Raw genomic sequence first — 17667 nt, forward strand, 5'->3', positions numbered from 1 at the left:
GGTTGGGTAGAAGGGGTGGCTAAGCTGCAGAACTAGCTTTGAGAAACACTGCAATGCAAATGTATGAACATTACAAGATCAATCCATTAGATTTATTTTCTGCACTGAACTGAGTCTGACGAAAACAGAGAGTTTATATTTAAAGACTGTAATATAAAAATAAAAACACAGTTTGTGGCGTTTGGGCTACAAGCAAGTCCGGGAGGCGGGACAACGTTAACATACGAATCACATCAATGCAACGATTGGATGTGTTGACGCTCGTCCAATCAGCGCTCGAGTCTTGACCTCTGTCACGCAAGCGTTTGTGAGCGCAGCCAATCGGAGCCAGTCAGAGGCGGGACCAGCCAGATGGATGACTGGAGTTTCCCTTGCGGTCTGAAGATTAATGGAAGGGGGGTCTGTTGATTTTAGTAATCGACTATCAGATGATCGGTCCCATTGCACTTGACGGCTGCTTTAGGAATGAATGGAGGGAGATCCATTTGACGTAAGCAACAGCGGAGAAAACCAATAACCCGGACGGCACTTTTGTTTCCCGGGTCTCAGCTGAAAAGGCCTGACTACAAGAGATAGCACCTGGGTAGGTCAGGCCAGGATACGACTGCGAGGGACGCTACGAGCTAACGCCAGCTTGCTCGTTAGACAGAAGGAAAAAACGGCTTTCGACGATCTCTCATGGTCCTGACTGGATTTCGGATAAACGAAGCCTTATCTGAAAGCAAAGGACAGTCGAGTGCCGTCTTGACCTGCCGCCGCTCGCCTGCAAATCGACAAGCTAAACGCTACCGAGCTAACATCCACTGGTTATCTCGGCTAGCAGCCGTGCTAGCCTAGCTCACGCAAAGCGTCAGTTTAAGCTGCGAACTTGGATCTACTCGCTGGGCTGGAGGTTGTTTTTTCGACGTGGGGAAAGTATTGGGGAAGAAATACATTCGCACCCATCGGTCAATAATGGTAGCTGTTAGCTAGTAGCTAGCTGTCAGCTTCATTGAGACTGTCGACTGCGCTAAGAGGTGTAGCATCACTCCACGACTTGTACAGGAGAAGTCAGCCCGGACCCAGGGACTCCACCATCAGCCTGCCATCATGGGCAACACGCCCACCGCAAAGAAGGGCAATGAGATGGAGAGCGGTGAGTACCCCGAACCCGTGGCTGCAGCAGCTGCCCGCATCTGTCGGCGGATTGAGTCGCTGACATTCATTTCCTGTTGACCATATTGCCAGAGACCCGAGAAGTGCAACTTAGCACCGAGGCCCAGAGATCTGCCTTCATAACAACACCACATTGCCCTGTTCCCCCCCCCCCCCCCCCCCCCAACTTTGCTGATAACTGTGGCCTTTCACGTCCGCACACAAACTTCCAGGCCCAGCTGCCTTGTACAATGCCACCATGTTCATCCCCAGCAGAACAGCAGAGGATGTTATTCATTCTCCCCGCTGATTCTGTGGGAAAGCTCGTGATTAAAAGCCCCAGGTTATATTGAGAGGTACGAGGCGAGGATGACACAAACTGGCCTTATGCAACAGTCATAGGTTTCCTTGTGGTTCTTGTGTTTCAGAAGTTTTTTTTTTTCTTCCTTGCCTCAAATCAAAAGGTTATGAAAGGCTGGAATAATACTGCAAACCCCAAATCTGGTGTGGGGCTGTTTTCTTCTGCACTTTCTAAGCAATGCAGACTTTTGATTCAAGACCACAGATACACACATTATTTCAGGATGAGTATGTAAGTGATGAGTTGAATGTTAATCTAATGTGGACACACTCACAGACAGTTGGCGAGTGGAGGGGAGTCGGCTGTTATCAGGAATGGGGGGGGAATAACCACCAGGACCTGGTCATATGATGCATGATGGTGATCCTCTTCAGGCAGAAACCTCTTGATCCTCTTGGAGCAGAGGAGTCTCTTGAACATCATGTGATGAGCAGCATCTAGAACAAGGGCACTTGTATGTGTCACCATGTACATGTATGCTCTGCTGTCACTAATCCCTTTTGCGAGCGTAACTTTTAGTTTGGTTGATTAGTTTCTCATCCATAATAATGTTTTCATTGCTAGCTCATTACAATATATATAATATGAATTAGAAAACGAGGGAAATGTCTCAATAAAATGCCTGTTACACCTTCTTCTAGTCCGGAGAGGACACATTTCCATTCTTTTATACACGACACCATAAGTAACGCTCAAGTGAGCAAAGTCTGAACAGCTATCTGCAAACTGAGTGTCAGCTCCTTGCTGCTGGTGGAAAGTAGGTGTGAAGAATGGCCTTCAGTCCCACTGTAATGTTAACCCATCTGCGAACCTCTGTAACGAAGCCCATGACTTTCAGATTTTCTCAAAGACTTTTTAATAAGGTTTAGTGGTGGTAGAAATTTTAGAATTGAAAGGTTAAAACCAAGGACATAGGAGGTAATGCTGGTGGGAGGTTTACTGACGTCCTTATCAGCCCGATCACTCTGGACCCACCCGATCCCCTGAGGGCAGGTGCTGACCAGGGGTCCAGAGCCTTATTCAGGAGTTTAATTTTCCACAGAGCAGCTAGAGATTAAGGACAACATGGCAGCTCAGTTTGGTTTCTATGGAAAAAGGAAAGGGAGTGTTGAGAGCTGGTTCAGGTGCACAGGCTCTGTTTCCTCGGAACTTTCCAGTCCGACGGAAGATGAGCGGAGAGACGCTGCTCTCGTGTAAAAAGCTGACTTCTGGCCCACAGGAAGAAGCAGGGCGGACAGACACTGTGAACTGCAGCAGGAAGTGAAGGAGCAAGGAAGCTCCAGCCCAGGCTCTGCACTGTTCATCGCCCGCACTGCTCCATGGGCTAAACACAGCCAGCCTGGATAGCTTTAAGTTATGTCTTAGAAGAAACTGTTGGTTTCGTTCTCTCTGGAATTCCGGCTTTGTTTGATCGACTGGACTTACTTCACTTTTGAGGCTGGTTTCCTCCAGCCTTTTACGATGTCTGTTATTCACAGGCTGGCAGGAAGGCTGTTCCATCGAGCCAGGCCTTGTTTAGGGGACACAGGCAGTGGAGAAGGCAGACACGACCAACCGCAGGAGGAGCTAGAGGCCTGCTGCTGGCGTGAGTTTTCATTCTGAAGCTGGACAGGAGCGTGGGTTAGGGGTGGAGCTGTGGCTAATGCTATGCCCTACTAGCTGAGCCAGTCAAGCTGTGCTCAAGTACATACATTTAGAAAAAGATCAATTTAATCCGTTTTAATAATAATGATGTTGGTTATTACTTTTCATCTCATGTCCCGATGGGTTGTGTATCTGTTGGCGTTGGTGGAGAGATCATTTATACTGGCACATATTGGTATTTATGGCCAGAAGCCAAGATGTATACGGATGTGTGCTTATGTCCATGTATCCAAATACACTAGCAAACACACATAGCACCATTCGTTTGGCTCTGCTTTGTTACCTATTGTTTTTCTAGTTACTCTTAGAACAAAAGCATTTCTCAGTCACTGTTGATGTGTCAGTTAGCTGCCTTACTGCACAGAATAACACTGGCAGCCTTAAACCATCACACAGTGTGATGATAAGCGTATCTAAACACACAGATTAAAACATATTTCATAATATATTTTCCTGTACTTTCTCACAACAAGCAAGAACCATCAACACAACCAGCTGGGATACAGTGGTTTTATTGAATTGAATGTTGTGCATTTTGGATTTGGCCATATAACGAGGTGGCACTCTGTCAAAGTGCAACTCCCTCTGTCTATAAATATCTGTGTGGTTCACGTCCTGCCCCTGCTCTGCACGCAGCTGGTTTGTGTAACAGGCGCAGGTTTGTGTTTGGATCGCTCATCACTTCCTGTCTCCAGTAAAAAGGGGCTTTGTTATAAGCCTGCACTGATTACCAGTGGACCTTACGGTTGAAATGCCAATCAGCCAGCTCAGATAAGCTTAACGTACCGTTGGCAAGCCAACATGCTCCCTTGAAACAATCCTGAGATGCAGGCTGTGCAAAACTGAATATGGAGTTCAGTAATCTCAAAAGCAACAGTAGCTTCCTTCGGGTTCTCACGTCAACGGGTGTGATGGTCGTGTGAATCCTTGTATGTGTTGTCCTTAATCTTTTAAAGCTGAGGTTATATTGGTGGTGGTGCTGCTGAAAATACTTCTTCTGCAGAAACGAGGGCTCCCGGAGGAACAGAAGATACACAGGAAACATGTTTTTGTTTTCAACTGGGTCACTTTAAGCCTCTCACCATCGAAAGCTATATTGGCATAAAGATGAAATCTTGCAAGATTTTCAAAGGGCATTACCTTCGTCAAGGAGGTTATTTATTTGTCTGTTTGTTAGATAGGAGATTTTTCCAAAAAAATCCAAATGAATTACCATGAAACTTGAACGAAGGATGTGGTATCCGTTTTAAAGTTTGGTTTGGATCCAGCACTAATTCCTTTTCACTTTCCTGAACATGTGAGATGGGGATGTTTTTCAATGTTTTCGTTGATTTCTAAGAGAATAATTCATGGATCCTTATGGAAGCAATCAGGCATGTTTAGAGAACTGGTAACCATGAGAGTGTGCAGATTCAAATAAAAATCCAGATTGAGTGAATTAACATGTGGTTTCTTAAGAGGACAGTTGGGCCGTGACATTATGTGGAGGGATGGGGCTTGACCAAAAGATAAACCCGTTCAATTTTGTAGATGATATATGGATGGATTCAGAATTGTACAATGCGTGACACCACCATACACATTTAGGCAACTGAATCAGGCAACTTGTTTTTTTTTGCATACAACCATAGAAAGTCCCAAAGTGAGACTCTCCAAGTTTGATTTAAGGGTGGAAGTGATACTGAGCAGTTTTGATAAATCACCACCCAATGAAACTGACAGATATTGGTACTTAAACCGTCTTCCGCATGCAGTTGAATTTATGTGAATGGAACAGGGAAAATGTAAAATGACCAATCAGCTCAAGTCTGTCAGTTTTTCTGCTCCTTTATTGGTCAGTAATTTATCTACCCAGAGTAGTTTATTTCTCACCTTGACACAAATGCAAACACCTTCCTAGATTACACGCAGAGCTGTTTTTCCTCCGACTGTTTTCTTATGCACTACACAAGGCTGTGCACTCTCAAAACAAGGCCTGCTGTAAAGTGGGACCCGATTTGCCGCGCTTCACAGTTAAATGTCGGTCAGCTCGCCCTAATATAACCCTTCTGTTCCTGCGTCAGAGTGGGGCTATTGAGGCCCTGCAGGGGAGCGATGGAGGATTGATTTTTTGAGGATCAATTCAACACTGGCATTACAGATTCTCTGGTGCATTTGTGAAGGGAGGAAAAAGTTTCCCAGTGGTCAGTGCGCTCCAGCTTTGCTTTATGTGCTCAGGTCGGAAAGTGTTTTTCGCTGCTGATGTGACATCTGATTGGTTCTGCTAATAAGGGAAAGATTTAGTTGTATCTAAATGTGTCTTGTTCATCTCCAGGGTCTCTTATTTGGACCTAGTTTTCAATGGAACTCTCTCTCGGGGTTGGATAAATATACCAGCCACTGTTTTATGCTCCTCCCACTGATGATCATGCCCCTGTTAAGATCAATATAAAGCCTCTGTGTGTGCATACGTGTGTGTGTGTGTGTGTGTGTGTGTGTTTGCGTGTGTGGTTGACATGAGAGGGAACGGCAGAGAGTACTTTTGTGAGTAGAATAAATATTGATACAAACCAAGCAAGGGTCCAAATTGATCCGTGTGAGTGTAACGGGCGCAGCGCTGCTCTCCATGCTATGTTTGACAGCACAGGGGAGGTGTATACAACTTTCTGAACTAGGTCCCAGGCAAAAGTGACAGACACAGGACAGGCTGAAGACTTTCCCGCCTTCCAGCAAGGACACTTGACTCGGTTTCTGTGGATGCTCCGCGGGGCCACAGTTCTGAACCAAGTTCTCACCAAGGGGGAGGATAGGTCATGAGTCAGTGGCTGTGAGGAAGGCAGAAGAACAGGGGCGACTTTGCAGGGCTAATGTGTGACAGGAAGAGCTCCAGAAGGCATGCAGGGAAGAGGGAGTCATCCTCGCGCTCAAGTGAATCTGGGTCGCGCTCGGCAGACGCAGCAGCACCAGAGGTACCCATAGTCATCCCCGATGGTAAGGAGCTTGGAGTTACAGGAGAGTCATTGTGTTGAACTGACACTCCCAAGGCTCATAAAGTCTGGATGAAGATGGAGATACTTCCTTATATCAGCAACCAGATGTTTCCTCTGAACAGCTTCAAGTTATGAAAGGAACAGCTCCATTTTACCCTTGTATGTGGGAGTTGAGCAACTTTCTCTGGAAATGTTTTCTCCCCAGTAACCAGTCTGCTCCCACTGTGGGAGCAGCAGAGCTCTCGACATGTTTATGTGAACTTTGGTCTCTAGTGTTCTCACTGGCTTTCTCTCATCCTATTGTCGGAGCGGCTGGTCCTTAGAGAATTAGCAGGAAATCACATTTGCTAGATGAGGATTTAGCTTCATTTAGTTTCAGTGAGGGTTACACAAATGCTTGAGATGTCGCCACTTTTTAATCTGAATTTATTGATGCAAAATCCATTAGTTTAAATATTAATATAACAAAGTTGATGAATAGATTACAGTGAAATTGCACTATCGACATCTGACTGGCTTTATTTTAACTGTGCCTTAGGCTGCTGTTTTACCATTGATTAGTCTGACGTACCATATTATCCTGAGATGGGTCATGTTTCCACTGATTTTTCAAGTGTTCATAAATTAGTATAAATAATATTTTTGTATCGCCATTAATCACATTTAAACTTAACACTGCATTTGTGAAATCTTTCGTCCAAAAATATTTAACAAATCTGAATCAAAGCTGTTACAAGCTGCTCTGGCCTGACGTTTCCTTGCAGTAATCAAAAGTTGTTTTGTGACAAAACATTGTAAAAGTACAACCTTGATCCCCTTGTGTCCTGGACTAACAGTAAAGAAATAACAGTCGTTTCCCAAGCTGCTTGGGCAGCGAGTGTCCCTAAAACTTCCACACAGATGGTGAGGAAGAATGAGGAAGGACTGGTTATCTACATGTCCCCACAGAGCACTGGGATTAGCCTCATAAAGATAAGGGCAAGAAAAATGTACTTCTCCATATGACACAGTGTGTGCCTGGCTGTCAAAATGTGTCCACAGGCCTATACTTGCATGTGCTATACATGTTTATTTTTGCATTGCCAAAGTTGGTTTCTTCTTGTAGCTGCATGTTAAACTGCACTATGAGTAGGGTGTGGATCGCTGAACCATACATTTTGAAATGATGTTTTGATTTGGGATCGTTCATGTTAACTGGGCTGTCTACTTGATATTTTGACTCCGCACGCGCCTGTAATCCAGGGAATCCTCGGGCTCTGGTCGCACACACCCTTCCTGTTACAGAGAAGCCTCCCCACATTTGAACCTGTCTCAACAATAGCTCGTATTGAGATCATAAGATGATGTTCAGGGTTCGGTTCTGCCCCCAACAGCCCATAAAACCTTTGCACTGTGTGTCAGGGTCCCCCACATGCTTTCTGGTAAACGCTAGCCGAGATGTCCCTCAAGTGGCTTTCTTCTTTGCCCCTTTCCAATAATGTAATTGAACACACAATGTCTTCCATTGCAGCTGTAGAAGCCACTAGCGCCTTTGAGGATATGTGGCACATCTCAGATTTACAGCTGTCATACTTTATCCAGGTCATTTTTAGGAAATAAGTTGTGAATTTGGGCATTCAGATCTCTGCTACAGGGACTGTTTATATTTATTTATGGCAAGTCAAATCGTCATCGCGATATTAAACAACGTTATCCCATGTTTTCCTAGTTTCATGCATCCCTATTGTGAATGTGCTTTGCTTCGTTCACAATAGTTTTTGCAAAGAAGTGGAGTCACTGAGCTTTAAATCTCTCGGTTGCAGGTTTATTTAACCTCACACCTCTACGGATCTCTTGTCATTTTTATTATGTTGCTTCTAAATATTTTTTTGCAGCTGTGGTCATTCCGATACGTTATAGTAAAGCGGGGAATGGACTAGCTGTAATTTGTTCCCTGGACGAGAGTGTATTTCTACTCTGATTGGTATTAGTGGTAAGATCAACCTCAGCATGAGTGGAATTCTCTAATTCAGATGTATTTACATATATCTCGATCAATTTCCCTGTTGCAGTAGAAGCAGATGTTTAGATCCAATTTAGACACATTATTTATTGTAATGTACACACATCATGTTTCATGCTCTTTTACTGGAATACGTCACAAATTCCTCCATGTGATTGTAAAAGAGGAGTGTTGTGCTGTTCTCTGGGTCTCTGTGATTTTGTTCGGTCTGTTACACAAAATCCTTATTAGTTTGGACTTGTTTCTTCTTTTTTTTTTTAAACAGACAAACTCTTTCTAATGAATATCCCCTTTGTTTCTGATTGCAGTGAAAGAGTTTCTTGCCAAAGCCAAAGAAGATTTCTTGAAGAAATGGGAGAATCCAGCACAGGTAAGAGTGAATGAGAATTTCTACTCTTCTTATGTCCAATCACTCCTTTCATTTTTATTTTATTATTGTTCATTGTCACATAAATACATAACTTTTTTGTGCTTATAGTGTTTTTATTTATGTGTGCTGAGGCACATAAGTGTGATGATGCATTTCATAATGAATCAACCAGACTTTGTTTTCATGTGCTTGTTCTTGCTCTCAGGCAGAATCATGGGAATAGCTCCGCACATGATCAAATTAATTCCAATTTTTATTTATAGGGCCATTGCCCCCTCTGCTGGGCTAATGTGGACATGTGTATATATTTTCTACAACGAGTGAACTTTGAATATTTACTCCAGGAACCAAACGTCAACTGTTAAATTCAGCAGGTTTAATTCAAAAATAAACAGGATTTATTTTGTGAATACTTGTAATCGACACATCAGTATGTTTTAGCGGCAGAATCGTTTTGTTTGATAGTTAAACTACAGTAGGACTTTTATTGGTTTGTCCGTGTCACTGACTTCCTCCTCTTCCCCTCAGCAAACTGCGGCATTGGACCACTTTGAGCGTTTGAAGACCTTAGGCACTGGTTCGTTCGGTCGAGTCATGCTGGTTAAACACAAAGAGTCGGGCCAGCATTTTGCCATGAAAATACTTGATAAACAGAAGGTACAGTACTTGCAGCATTATATTCAGGTGGAATACTACATTTGAATGCATGACTTGGGTAATCCCTTTTGTATGTGATAGTAACAGGTTATTTATACAATTGTCTCGCTGGCTAGTAGCTCCATGAAGAAAGAAGTGACTGTGACCCTCTCCTTATAGCATCTCCTACCGTGCCATATATTCAGTTTGTTGTTACTTAAAGAGGTCACAGTGTCCCGGATCTTGTCAGTATTATTCCAAGTACAGACTAAACTACTGCTAACTCCTTAGGACATGACTGACTGGGGACAGGGGCTCACACACTACATGACCGTTTACTAAGAGAAACCCTCAACCAGTATGTCTGCTCTCCAGACTTTAAACTGCCCTCCCCCGTCCTGCGCTTTGATTGGCTGTAGTAGTAGCAAATTTGTAGCCGGCTTGAGATCTAGTCAGAGAAAGCATGTCTGTGACGATCTAGAATCACATCTTTGAAGACGTTCACACTTAACGACTGGCGACGGCCATTACCCGGCTCAAAATCTTGTAGGGATCTAAAAACAGGAGTGGAAGAAACGTATTAAAAACTGTTTGAATTGAATTACTGTATCCAATTATATATATTTTTATTTTTTCTACATGTTCCAATATGTCTGATTAACCTGTGTGTCCCTAATAAGCCTCCTGCCTTCTTCCTCCCAGGTAGTGAAGCTGAAGCAGATAGAGCACACACTGAACGAGAAACGTATCCTGCAAGCGGTCAGCTTTCCCTTTCTTGTGCGACTGGAGCACTCTTTTAAGGTATGCATTAAATAAGTCCATGTGTTTTATCCTTTTAGCATGTGTACACCTCCTTGTTTTGGTTGTTTTTTTCATGTCAAAGTAAGACTTTGCTCATCTCTCTGCAGGACAACAGTAATCTGTATATGATAATGGAGTATGTACCCGGGGGTGAAATGTTCTCACACTTAAGGAGAATTGGTAGATTCAGGTGAATTGACTTTCTGCTTACTCTACCTTAATATTCCCATGTGCTGCTGGTTGATTATTAATGTTGCGGCTGATTTTGGGTTTGCAGTGAACCACACGCCCGCTTCTACGCAGCCCAGATTGTACTGACCTTCGAATACCTTCACTCACTGGATCTCATCTACCGAGATCTGAAGCCGGAGAACCTGCTCATCGACCACCAAGGTTACATACAGGCAAGGATCGCATGTTTTCTGTTCTTGGTCATCAACAACAATTGTCGTGTGATTGTTTTTCTATGTGGTTTAGTTCTCAGAACTGTGCCCTCTCTCCCTCAGGTAACAGATTTTGGATTCGCGAAAAGGGTGAAGGGCAGAACCTGGACGCTTTGCGGGACCCCAGAGTACCTGGCACCGGAGATCATCCTCAGTAAGGTCAGTGTTCCGCCCAGTGTTAACAGCACTGCTTTTCATATGAGGACAGAGTTGTTAAAGCTTTCATTTAATTAAAAAGCAGCAAACTGTGGTACAATATGCTGCTTACTCTATGTTATCATAGAGTTTGGGTTAGACATTTTGTTCGAGGACATACTTGACCGTCCTGTATTGTCTTTGTGTTCTCCAGGGTTACAATAAAGCAGTGGACTGGTGGGCCCTGGGCGTGCTGATATATGAGATGGCTGCTGGTTACCCCCCCTTCTTTGCCGACCAGCCTATTCAAATTTACGAGAAGATTGTATCAGGGAAGGTGAGTGTTGACAGTGCCATCACAATAAAGTACACAATCATACACTGTTACTAATCAGAGCTACTGGTATATGAAGTAAAAACTTGAAAATTAGTTTTAAAGTCCATAATTCATACTGATTGCAGAAAAAAGGAATGTAAAGGTAAATTGTAGTGGTTGTGTGAAACATTTTTTCCGGTAAAGCAACTTTTTCTTTCTGTGTTGAATGGAATGCTTCTTAAGAAACAACAGACACTGTTTTGTAAAGAAATAATGTTCTCAAATCTGCTAAACCAAGGCGGTAAAGTGGTTAGCACTGGATCATTGTTCTCTGGCCTCCTCTCACAAGTCCAAAGACATGCAGATTGGGGTTAGGTGAATTGGAGACTCTAAAGGCCGGCGCATGCTTCTGCGTTTTCACTGGCCCGCAAGCGCAAGAGCCCTTCCGGGCCCTTTACCTGCTTATGTATCTCTTCTTATGTGCTTACGTGCGTCGCCCAATTTTTTTAACTATACGCCAAAGCGACGCGAGCCTCACGCAGCCCGCAAGGCTTGTGATTGGTCTGCTTACTACATCCCGTCCGGAGTCTAGTTTCCGGTTTCGTGCCCCATAATACCGGCAGAAATCACAGAAGATTTAGAAGAACGAATATGGACCAAATAGAAGAGCACTTGGCAGAAGAGATGTATGATCACTTGTATAACCTGTCACTGACTGGCAGATTTGTCCACCAGAAAAAGGCTACGAGGAGCCGCAGTGGCTATGTAAATAAACAATCAACGAAGAAGAAAGAAGGCGTCTCTAAGGTCGTCTTCGACAAAAAACATTACTCCGCCTAGTGTTCTGGCGGGGAATTGCTTTGTAAGAGGCGCAACGCTTGGGGAAGCTTGGGGAAGCATGAATGACAAAGGGTCCCTGTGACACAGCTGCGTGAAAAGCACCGACGCAGTTGCAGAAGCATGCGACGGCCTTAAATTGGCCGTAGTTGGGAGAGTGAGTGGTTGATTATCTCTGGACGTTGACCAGAGGTGTGGACATTTCTGCACTTATCTCATCGGTTCCTCTGAGTACTTTGCATGTAATTGATAGGACACAGATAAAAATGAACAAATTTGTGCTTTTGATATCAATTTAAAATAAAAGTTATTTGTTTTTCAATATGTTTTACTTCGAGAAGATAAATCTCATTCTCAATGCATTAGCTTCAAGGGACGTTTAACAAATCAACTTAATCAAAAACCTTTATTTACAGGTGGTTATACATTTTGGAAACGAATATAAATAACTGAACTTTTAGCCCGTGTTGTGGTAATCTCAAAACCGCTCAAGAAGAGTATAAAGCCAAAGATTTGCGGTTCACTAGGCACGTACATTAGTGACATACAAAGTTGAATTTTCCTCAAGTTCTGAATAGAGATCTGACATGTGTGTAAAATGTCAAATCAGTCGTACAGCGCCCCTAGCGTCTGCTGATGTTCAGCAGAATATTAGAGCTAAAGAAGTGCCCTCAGAGTCTTTTGACCTTGGCGACCATGGGTCACATCAGGCTGGTCTGTTTTTGCACTCCTAAACATCTGTCATCATGTGGACCAAAGGGATTTATGGATGAGAAAGGACAAAGAAAAACAGAATGGTGCAAACTAACGCTTGTCCAAAATCCAGCAAATCCTATTTAAATTCAACATCAGTGGGCAAAATGTCAACAATCCAGTTGCTCTTATAGCCACATCGCTCACAGTCTGGCACTAACCAGCAGCCGTACACCTAAGCTATATCATGAGGTCTTAATTAGTTGCGTTTGATAACACCCACTCACATTTTTTTTTTGTTTTTCTTCATTTGCAGGTTCGCTTTCCCTCTCACTTCAGCTCAGACCTGAAGGACCTGCTGAGAAATTTGCTTCAGGTGGACCTGACCAAGCGCTTTGGCAACCTCAGGAATGGAGTCAACGATATCAAGGGCCACAAGTGGTTTGCCACCACTGATTGGATAGCCATCTACCAGAGGAAGGTGAGAAACCAGCGTTTACACAGCTGCCTTTAGTTGACATCTGTGGGTAATGTCACACCATCTGTGCTTCCTAAGAGATGACTATACATTAGAAGTTTTTGGAAAAATATCTAAATCACCAAAAATATGTATTTCTCTCATTAATCTGTTGAACTTTAACGCTGATGGATTCAGTCAAATTATAACATATGTATATTTAACTCCTATTTCATTTGACAATACTTTATGAATACAGAAAAGCCCCACATTAACTCAACTTTATTTATAAAAAGCTTGAATCATGTATCCAATAGACAAAGTTCACATAATAACTAGACGATAACATTCCTCGTATGAGAAACCTATTTAAATTCACTGGATCCCTGTTTTGATTTAGATCTGCACCAAAATTCAAACTTGTATAAACAAACAACAATTGCCTTAATAGGCCTGATTTCTGTCAGCAAGATCCATGAATTATTCTCTGAGTATAAACAACAAAACATTTGCAAAACAGCCGATCTCGCAACGTTAAAGAAAGTGAGAAAAAGTGTTCCTACCCCCTGATCCAGATTCACACCAACATTTAGTGGATTCCTCCCTGACTCATACCTAGTGCTTTGACTTGGTTGTTTATCACTAACAAAGTAGAGGTAAAAGATCATATGCATATTGACCCCTTCATTTAGCCTGGACTCATCAGGAAAAGCTTTTGTGCAATGCACCACAGAAACAGATCCCCCCCCCCCCCCCCAAAATGAAAGCAAATGGTAACATGTGATCACAAAATTTGTCCTGCATCGTGACCACAGACTAATCGAAAGACTTCCAAGTATTTGAGCGCGATTTTTTTCCATTGTGTAACACTCGCATCCATTTTAGCAATCTTAAAATGCTATGTAAAACTGCAAATATGTGTTAGTGTTTTAATTATCTCCTTGGACCGACTTATAATGTCCTCGTTGATTATGGAGCATGCTGTGGCTTTGACTCTCTCGATGAGTCGACCCTCCATCTTTCATCACTCTTGTCCTGTGTGTTCCAGGTGGAAGCTCCCTTTATTCCTAAGTGCAAAGGCCCCGGCGACACAAGCAACTTCGACGACTACGAGGAAGAGGAAATCAGAGTCTCCTTCACAGAGAAGTGTGCAAAGGAGTTTTCTGAGTTCTAGATTCCAACCATGAGTAGCAGAGAGAGAAAGAGTGAGAGAACGAGTGAGAGAGACAGGCATTTAGAAGGTGAAAGGGGGTCTGAAGACAGGAAGCGCTAGGGTGGACTGCTAACTTGCTTATTTGTTATGACGACAACAATGTAAAATCCCCCCCAGTGGAAATGTAGGCAAAGTGAAGAAAGATCCAGCAGAACCAGCAGTGTTGCCTTTTCTGATTGTTTCTCAAATGTTACCTATTTGTTTTATTTATCCCTCTTGTGTTTGTGGCAGGGGCTGGAGGAGAACAGACACAGGTTGTGGCTGTTCAGCTAGACTTGTATCTTTCTGATGGTGTAATGACACGTTTTAAGTCTTTGCAGGTTGAGGCATTGATTTTTCTGTTAAGGTACTGAATCTGCTATAGGCTCCCCCCCCCCCCCCCCCCCCCGATCGGGCCCTCTCTTCAAGCTTCTCAACGAGCGATTGTTGTATCTCGTCCCCCCCTGCCCCCCACCCCCCCCACCCCCACCACCACCTTCCATCTCTCCATTTTAAATCTGTCCAAGCAATACCAAGTCCAACAGATGTGCCTATCATAATGCCAACTGGTTGGAAAACTGCGTCGAAAGCATTGGTGCAGAGCTTTGGCTATGGTGGCAAATGGCCTTTGTGCCCGTTGTGGTTCACAGCTTGAAAACTCTCTGCGCCGGCCTTTGTCTGCTCAGTGTGGCATGATTATTGGGTAGATGATGATGATGATGATGCGCTCACTGCTCGCAGCTGAAGCAGTGGGGATCTCTGTGATCAGCGAGATAAGGATTTATCACAGTAAACTTCATCAGGGTCTTACTGCTTTTCGGGGACCTGCAAGAGATGGTAAACATGAGGTCTGCATTTAAATCTGTCTTTCTCTTAGCTGAATTTATTAGAGCATTTAAAAGAAAATCCTATTGGTGATCATTTTGTTCTTTTTTGTCAATCTCTGTGCTTGTGTGTTATTTAGTGCTCAAGGGTGGGTTAAAAAGCTGTGATTTAGCAGCAACTAACATTGTGGTCACACTCCTGACTATTGTTTATTTAATTCATAGTACATTTATACATCATATATATATATATCTATATATATATATGATAGAAAACATGAAATATCCATCTTTTTCAACATTGTCTCATAGCTGTGAAACTGAATTAAGAATTTCATTAATAAACAAATATAAATTCTGCCAAATTTGCAAACTGAGGACACTGCAAAGTTTTCTGTATGTAACTCCGATGGTGGTGGATTTTAATACGCAAAAAAGTAGCATAATGTTTCAACAAAGTGTGCATGTTATTTTTGTACAATATCACTTTTAAATATGGCATAGCATTATGCTTTTCTCGTGCTGAGGTACCTGAGACGGTGGATAACATGCGTAACTGTTAAAGCAGACTCTCGGCTGCTCTGTTTTGAAGATGGAACGAGACCCAGATAAATGTCAGAAGGCTCTTCTGGCTTTTGTTCACCACTCAGTTTAGAGGACAACAGTTTGCTGATCAAGTCACTGAACTCGTGCGTCTCACCTTCTCTTGTATATACCTTGCATATAACACATTCACATAGACTTGCAGTCCAACCAAAATTTGGGGACCGCTACGATTGGAGTGTTTTTTTTTTCAGTTTTTTCTTGTTTTCTAGCTTTCTATGTAACAAATGAAACGAAGGAAGCTTTCCTAACGCTGTCCCCCTTTTTTTGCCAAGTTGATTTCTGTGGATGCAAGACAATCACAGACCAAATCTTATTGCTGGTTTGTTGACTGAACACATTGTTTTGGTTTGATGAAGGATGTTTGCTTTCACCCACCCCACCCTCCTCCTCCTCCACCCTCCATAGCCCCTAGGTGCTAGACTTTTGTCCATCTCACTGAAAAGCTTCTGTGAACTGTTTGATGTGCATCACTCTATTTGTCAAATCTTGTATCATGAAATTTCTGAGAATGTTCTTTCGACTCTAAATGATTCGGGTTAGGCTTGAGTAATTATTTTTGGGAGTCTCTTTAATGTATTTAAGATGAAACGCAGGATAACCTTTTCGAATGTCTTGAACTGTCTGATGGAGATGTGTCCAATGCTGTGTGGAAATGACGTGTATTCTTTATAATACATATTTCTCTGATGAGCTTGGTTTTTCTTGCATGTGGTAAAAGCAAACCCAACGTCAAGACACCCCCCCATCCCCCCTCCCCGCCCCCCTCGACCCTCGGAGCTGAGATGATGTTAGAGAAAGCTTAGCTTCCACAGCCGACAGCCTCGTCACCATTTAAACCTTTCATTCATACGCATCACGTTCAGCAATGCAGTGGATCACCAACCAACTCGTCCAGTCTTTTGCAAATAGTGAAGCACATGCCACACACTTTTTCAATTGTCCTATTTATTGATTTTTGCTAACTCTTTAAAACTTTATAGACATAATGTAAAGCTTTGAAGAGGGCACATGTAATATCTTTATGTTCTGACTAATGACTAAATCAGACTTGGTTGGTAGAAGGCAATGCCACCATCTTAATGCTGTGTTATTTTATTTTTTTTCTTGTTTGTGTTCCCCCACTCAAAACTTCTTGTCAGTTGTCTTTAATTATTTTTATCAGCTAACAACTATCAACTGATTTGTGCTCGGTCTGAGTTTCTCTCCTGTGTTTACCTTTGATCTTCATCAGGTTTTCACACACTCTTCATTCAAACATAACACTTTTTACATCTGAGATGTTTTGCGTTCATATTTTCTAATTGTATTTTCAAAAAAAAGTCAGAAAAAGAAAAAGCAAAAACACAACATTAATCTTTTCCTCATGACCTGGGTACAGTGATTGTGTAGTCTATTGTACCTTTTGGGAAACAATACTGTATATCCTTGCCTTTGACAGTCTTAACTATCTTACCCTCTGGAGAACTTGACAGATACCCTTAGAACACAATGAGTATGTTAAAAAAATATACATAAAGTAATATTTTGCAAAATGTATCATTCCAATAAAGTTTTACTTGTTAAGACTAATATGTCCGGGTTATATATAAACTCTCACGTCAACTTGCACAATATCACACTCAATTAGGTGAGCCACATTTTGTGAAAACAATGTTTTTCCATGACATGATAAATCTGAAGTTAGATGTGTGCAGCTTCAGGCTTCTGTCATGGCTGGATCAGAGGAACCCGGTTTTGGTAGGTGATGACTGATGCTGTATTTTCACCGTCTTGTCAGTTATTGTGAATGTTTTAGGAGGCTGGCGGGTGCAATTGAATAATGCAGTGTTGTGTTCATCCTGTCACAGTATGGCATCGGTTACCAGCCGGCTCTCAGCAGCCCTCTCCGAAACTATCCACACCCTCGGTTTTTTAGGATTTTATCTGGCTCCATCAGTTATATGTTAAGTGGCCAGACAGGCTTTCAGATGGTTTGAAAGTAGCTTGGATAAAGTAAAAGAACCACTTCATTATTACATGTCCAATTCTATCAAATGAGGAAATGCATTACCTGACAATTGAATGATAAATCAATCCCATCGAAAAGACAAAATGGGCAAATCAATTTAAGAATATAATATGTATGTATATATATATATTAAGATGAAATAACATTTGATATATTGAATATACTTTATTCAGAATCAGAATTATTTTTATTGCCATGTATATTTGCACATACAGGAAATTGCCTTGGTGTTGAAACTA

The 17667-nt window shown here is 42.4% G+C and overlaps 1 protein-coding gene across 3 annotated transcripts; it reads left to right on the forward strand.

The window, feature by feature from the left end:
* Window positions 1-354: 354 nt before the first annotated feature.
* prkacaa (protein kinase, cAMP-dependent, catalytic, alpha, genome duplicate a) lies at window positions 355-16989 on the forward strand. 3 transcript variants are annotated; one of them, XM_062407491.1, is made up of 10 exons: window positions 355-1135; window positions 8419-8480; window positions 9009-9137; window positions 9819-9917; window positions 10025-10107; window positions 10195-10321; window positions 10424-10519; window positions 10710-10832; window positions 12658-12822; window positions 13847-16989. In XM_062407491.1, the coding sequence occupies exons 1-10, from the start codon at window positions 1090-1092 to the stop codon at window positions 13970-13972; spliced, it is 1056 nt and encodes a 351-aa protein (XP_062263475.1). In that variant the 5' UTR covers window positions 355-1089; the 3' UTR covers window positions 13973-16989. The 3 variants fall into 3 exon arrangements, with proteins under 3 accessions (XP_062263475.1, XP_062263476.1, XP_062263474.1); XM_062407492.1 differs by lacking the exon at window positions 355-1135 and adding an exon at window positions 2901-3080; XM_062407490.1 differs by lacking the exon at window positions 355-1135 and adding an exon at window positions 5697-6109.
* Window positions 16990-17667: the final 678 nt, after the last annotated feature.

This window comes from Platichthys flesus, chromosome 16 (assembly GCF_949316205.1).
Source record: "Platichthys flesus chromosome 16, fPlaFle2.1, whole genome shotgun sequence".
In the NCBI taxonomy this organism is placed as follows: Eukaryota; Metazoa; Chordata; class Actinopteri; order Pleuronectiformes; family Pleuronectidae; genus Platichthys; species Platichthys flesus.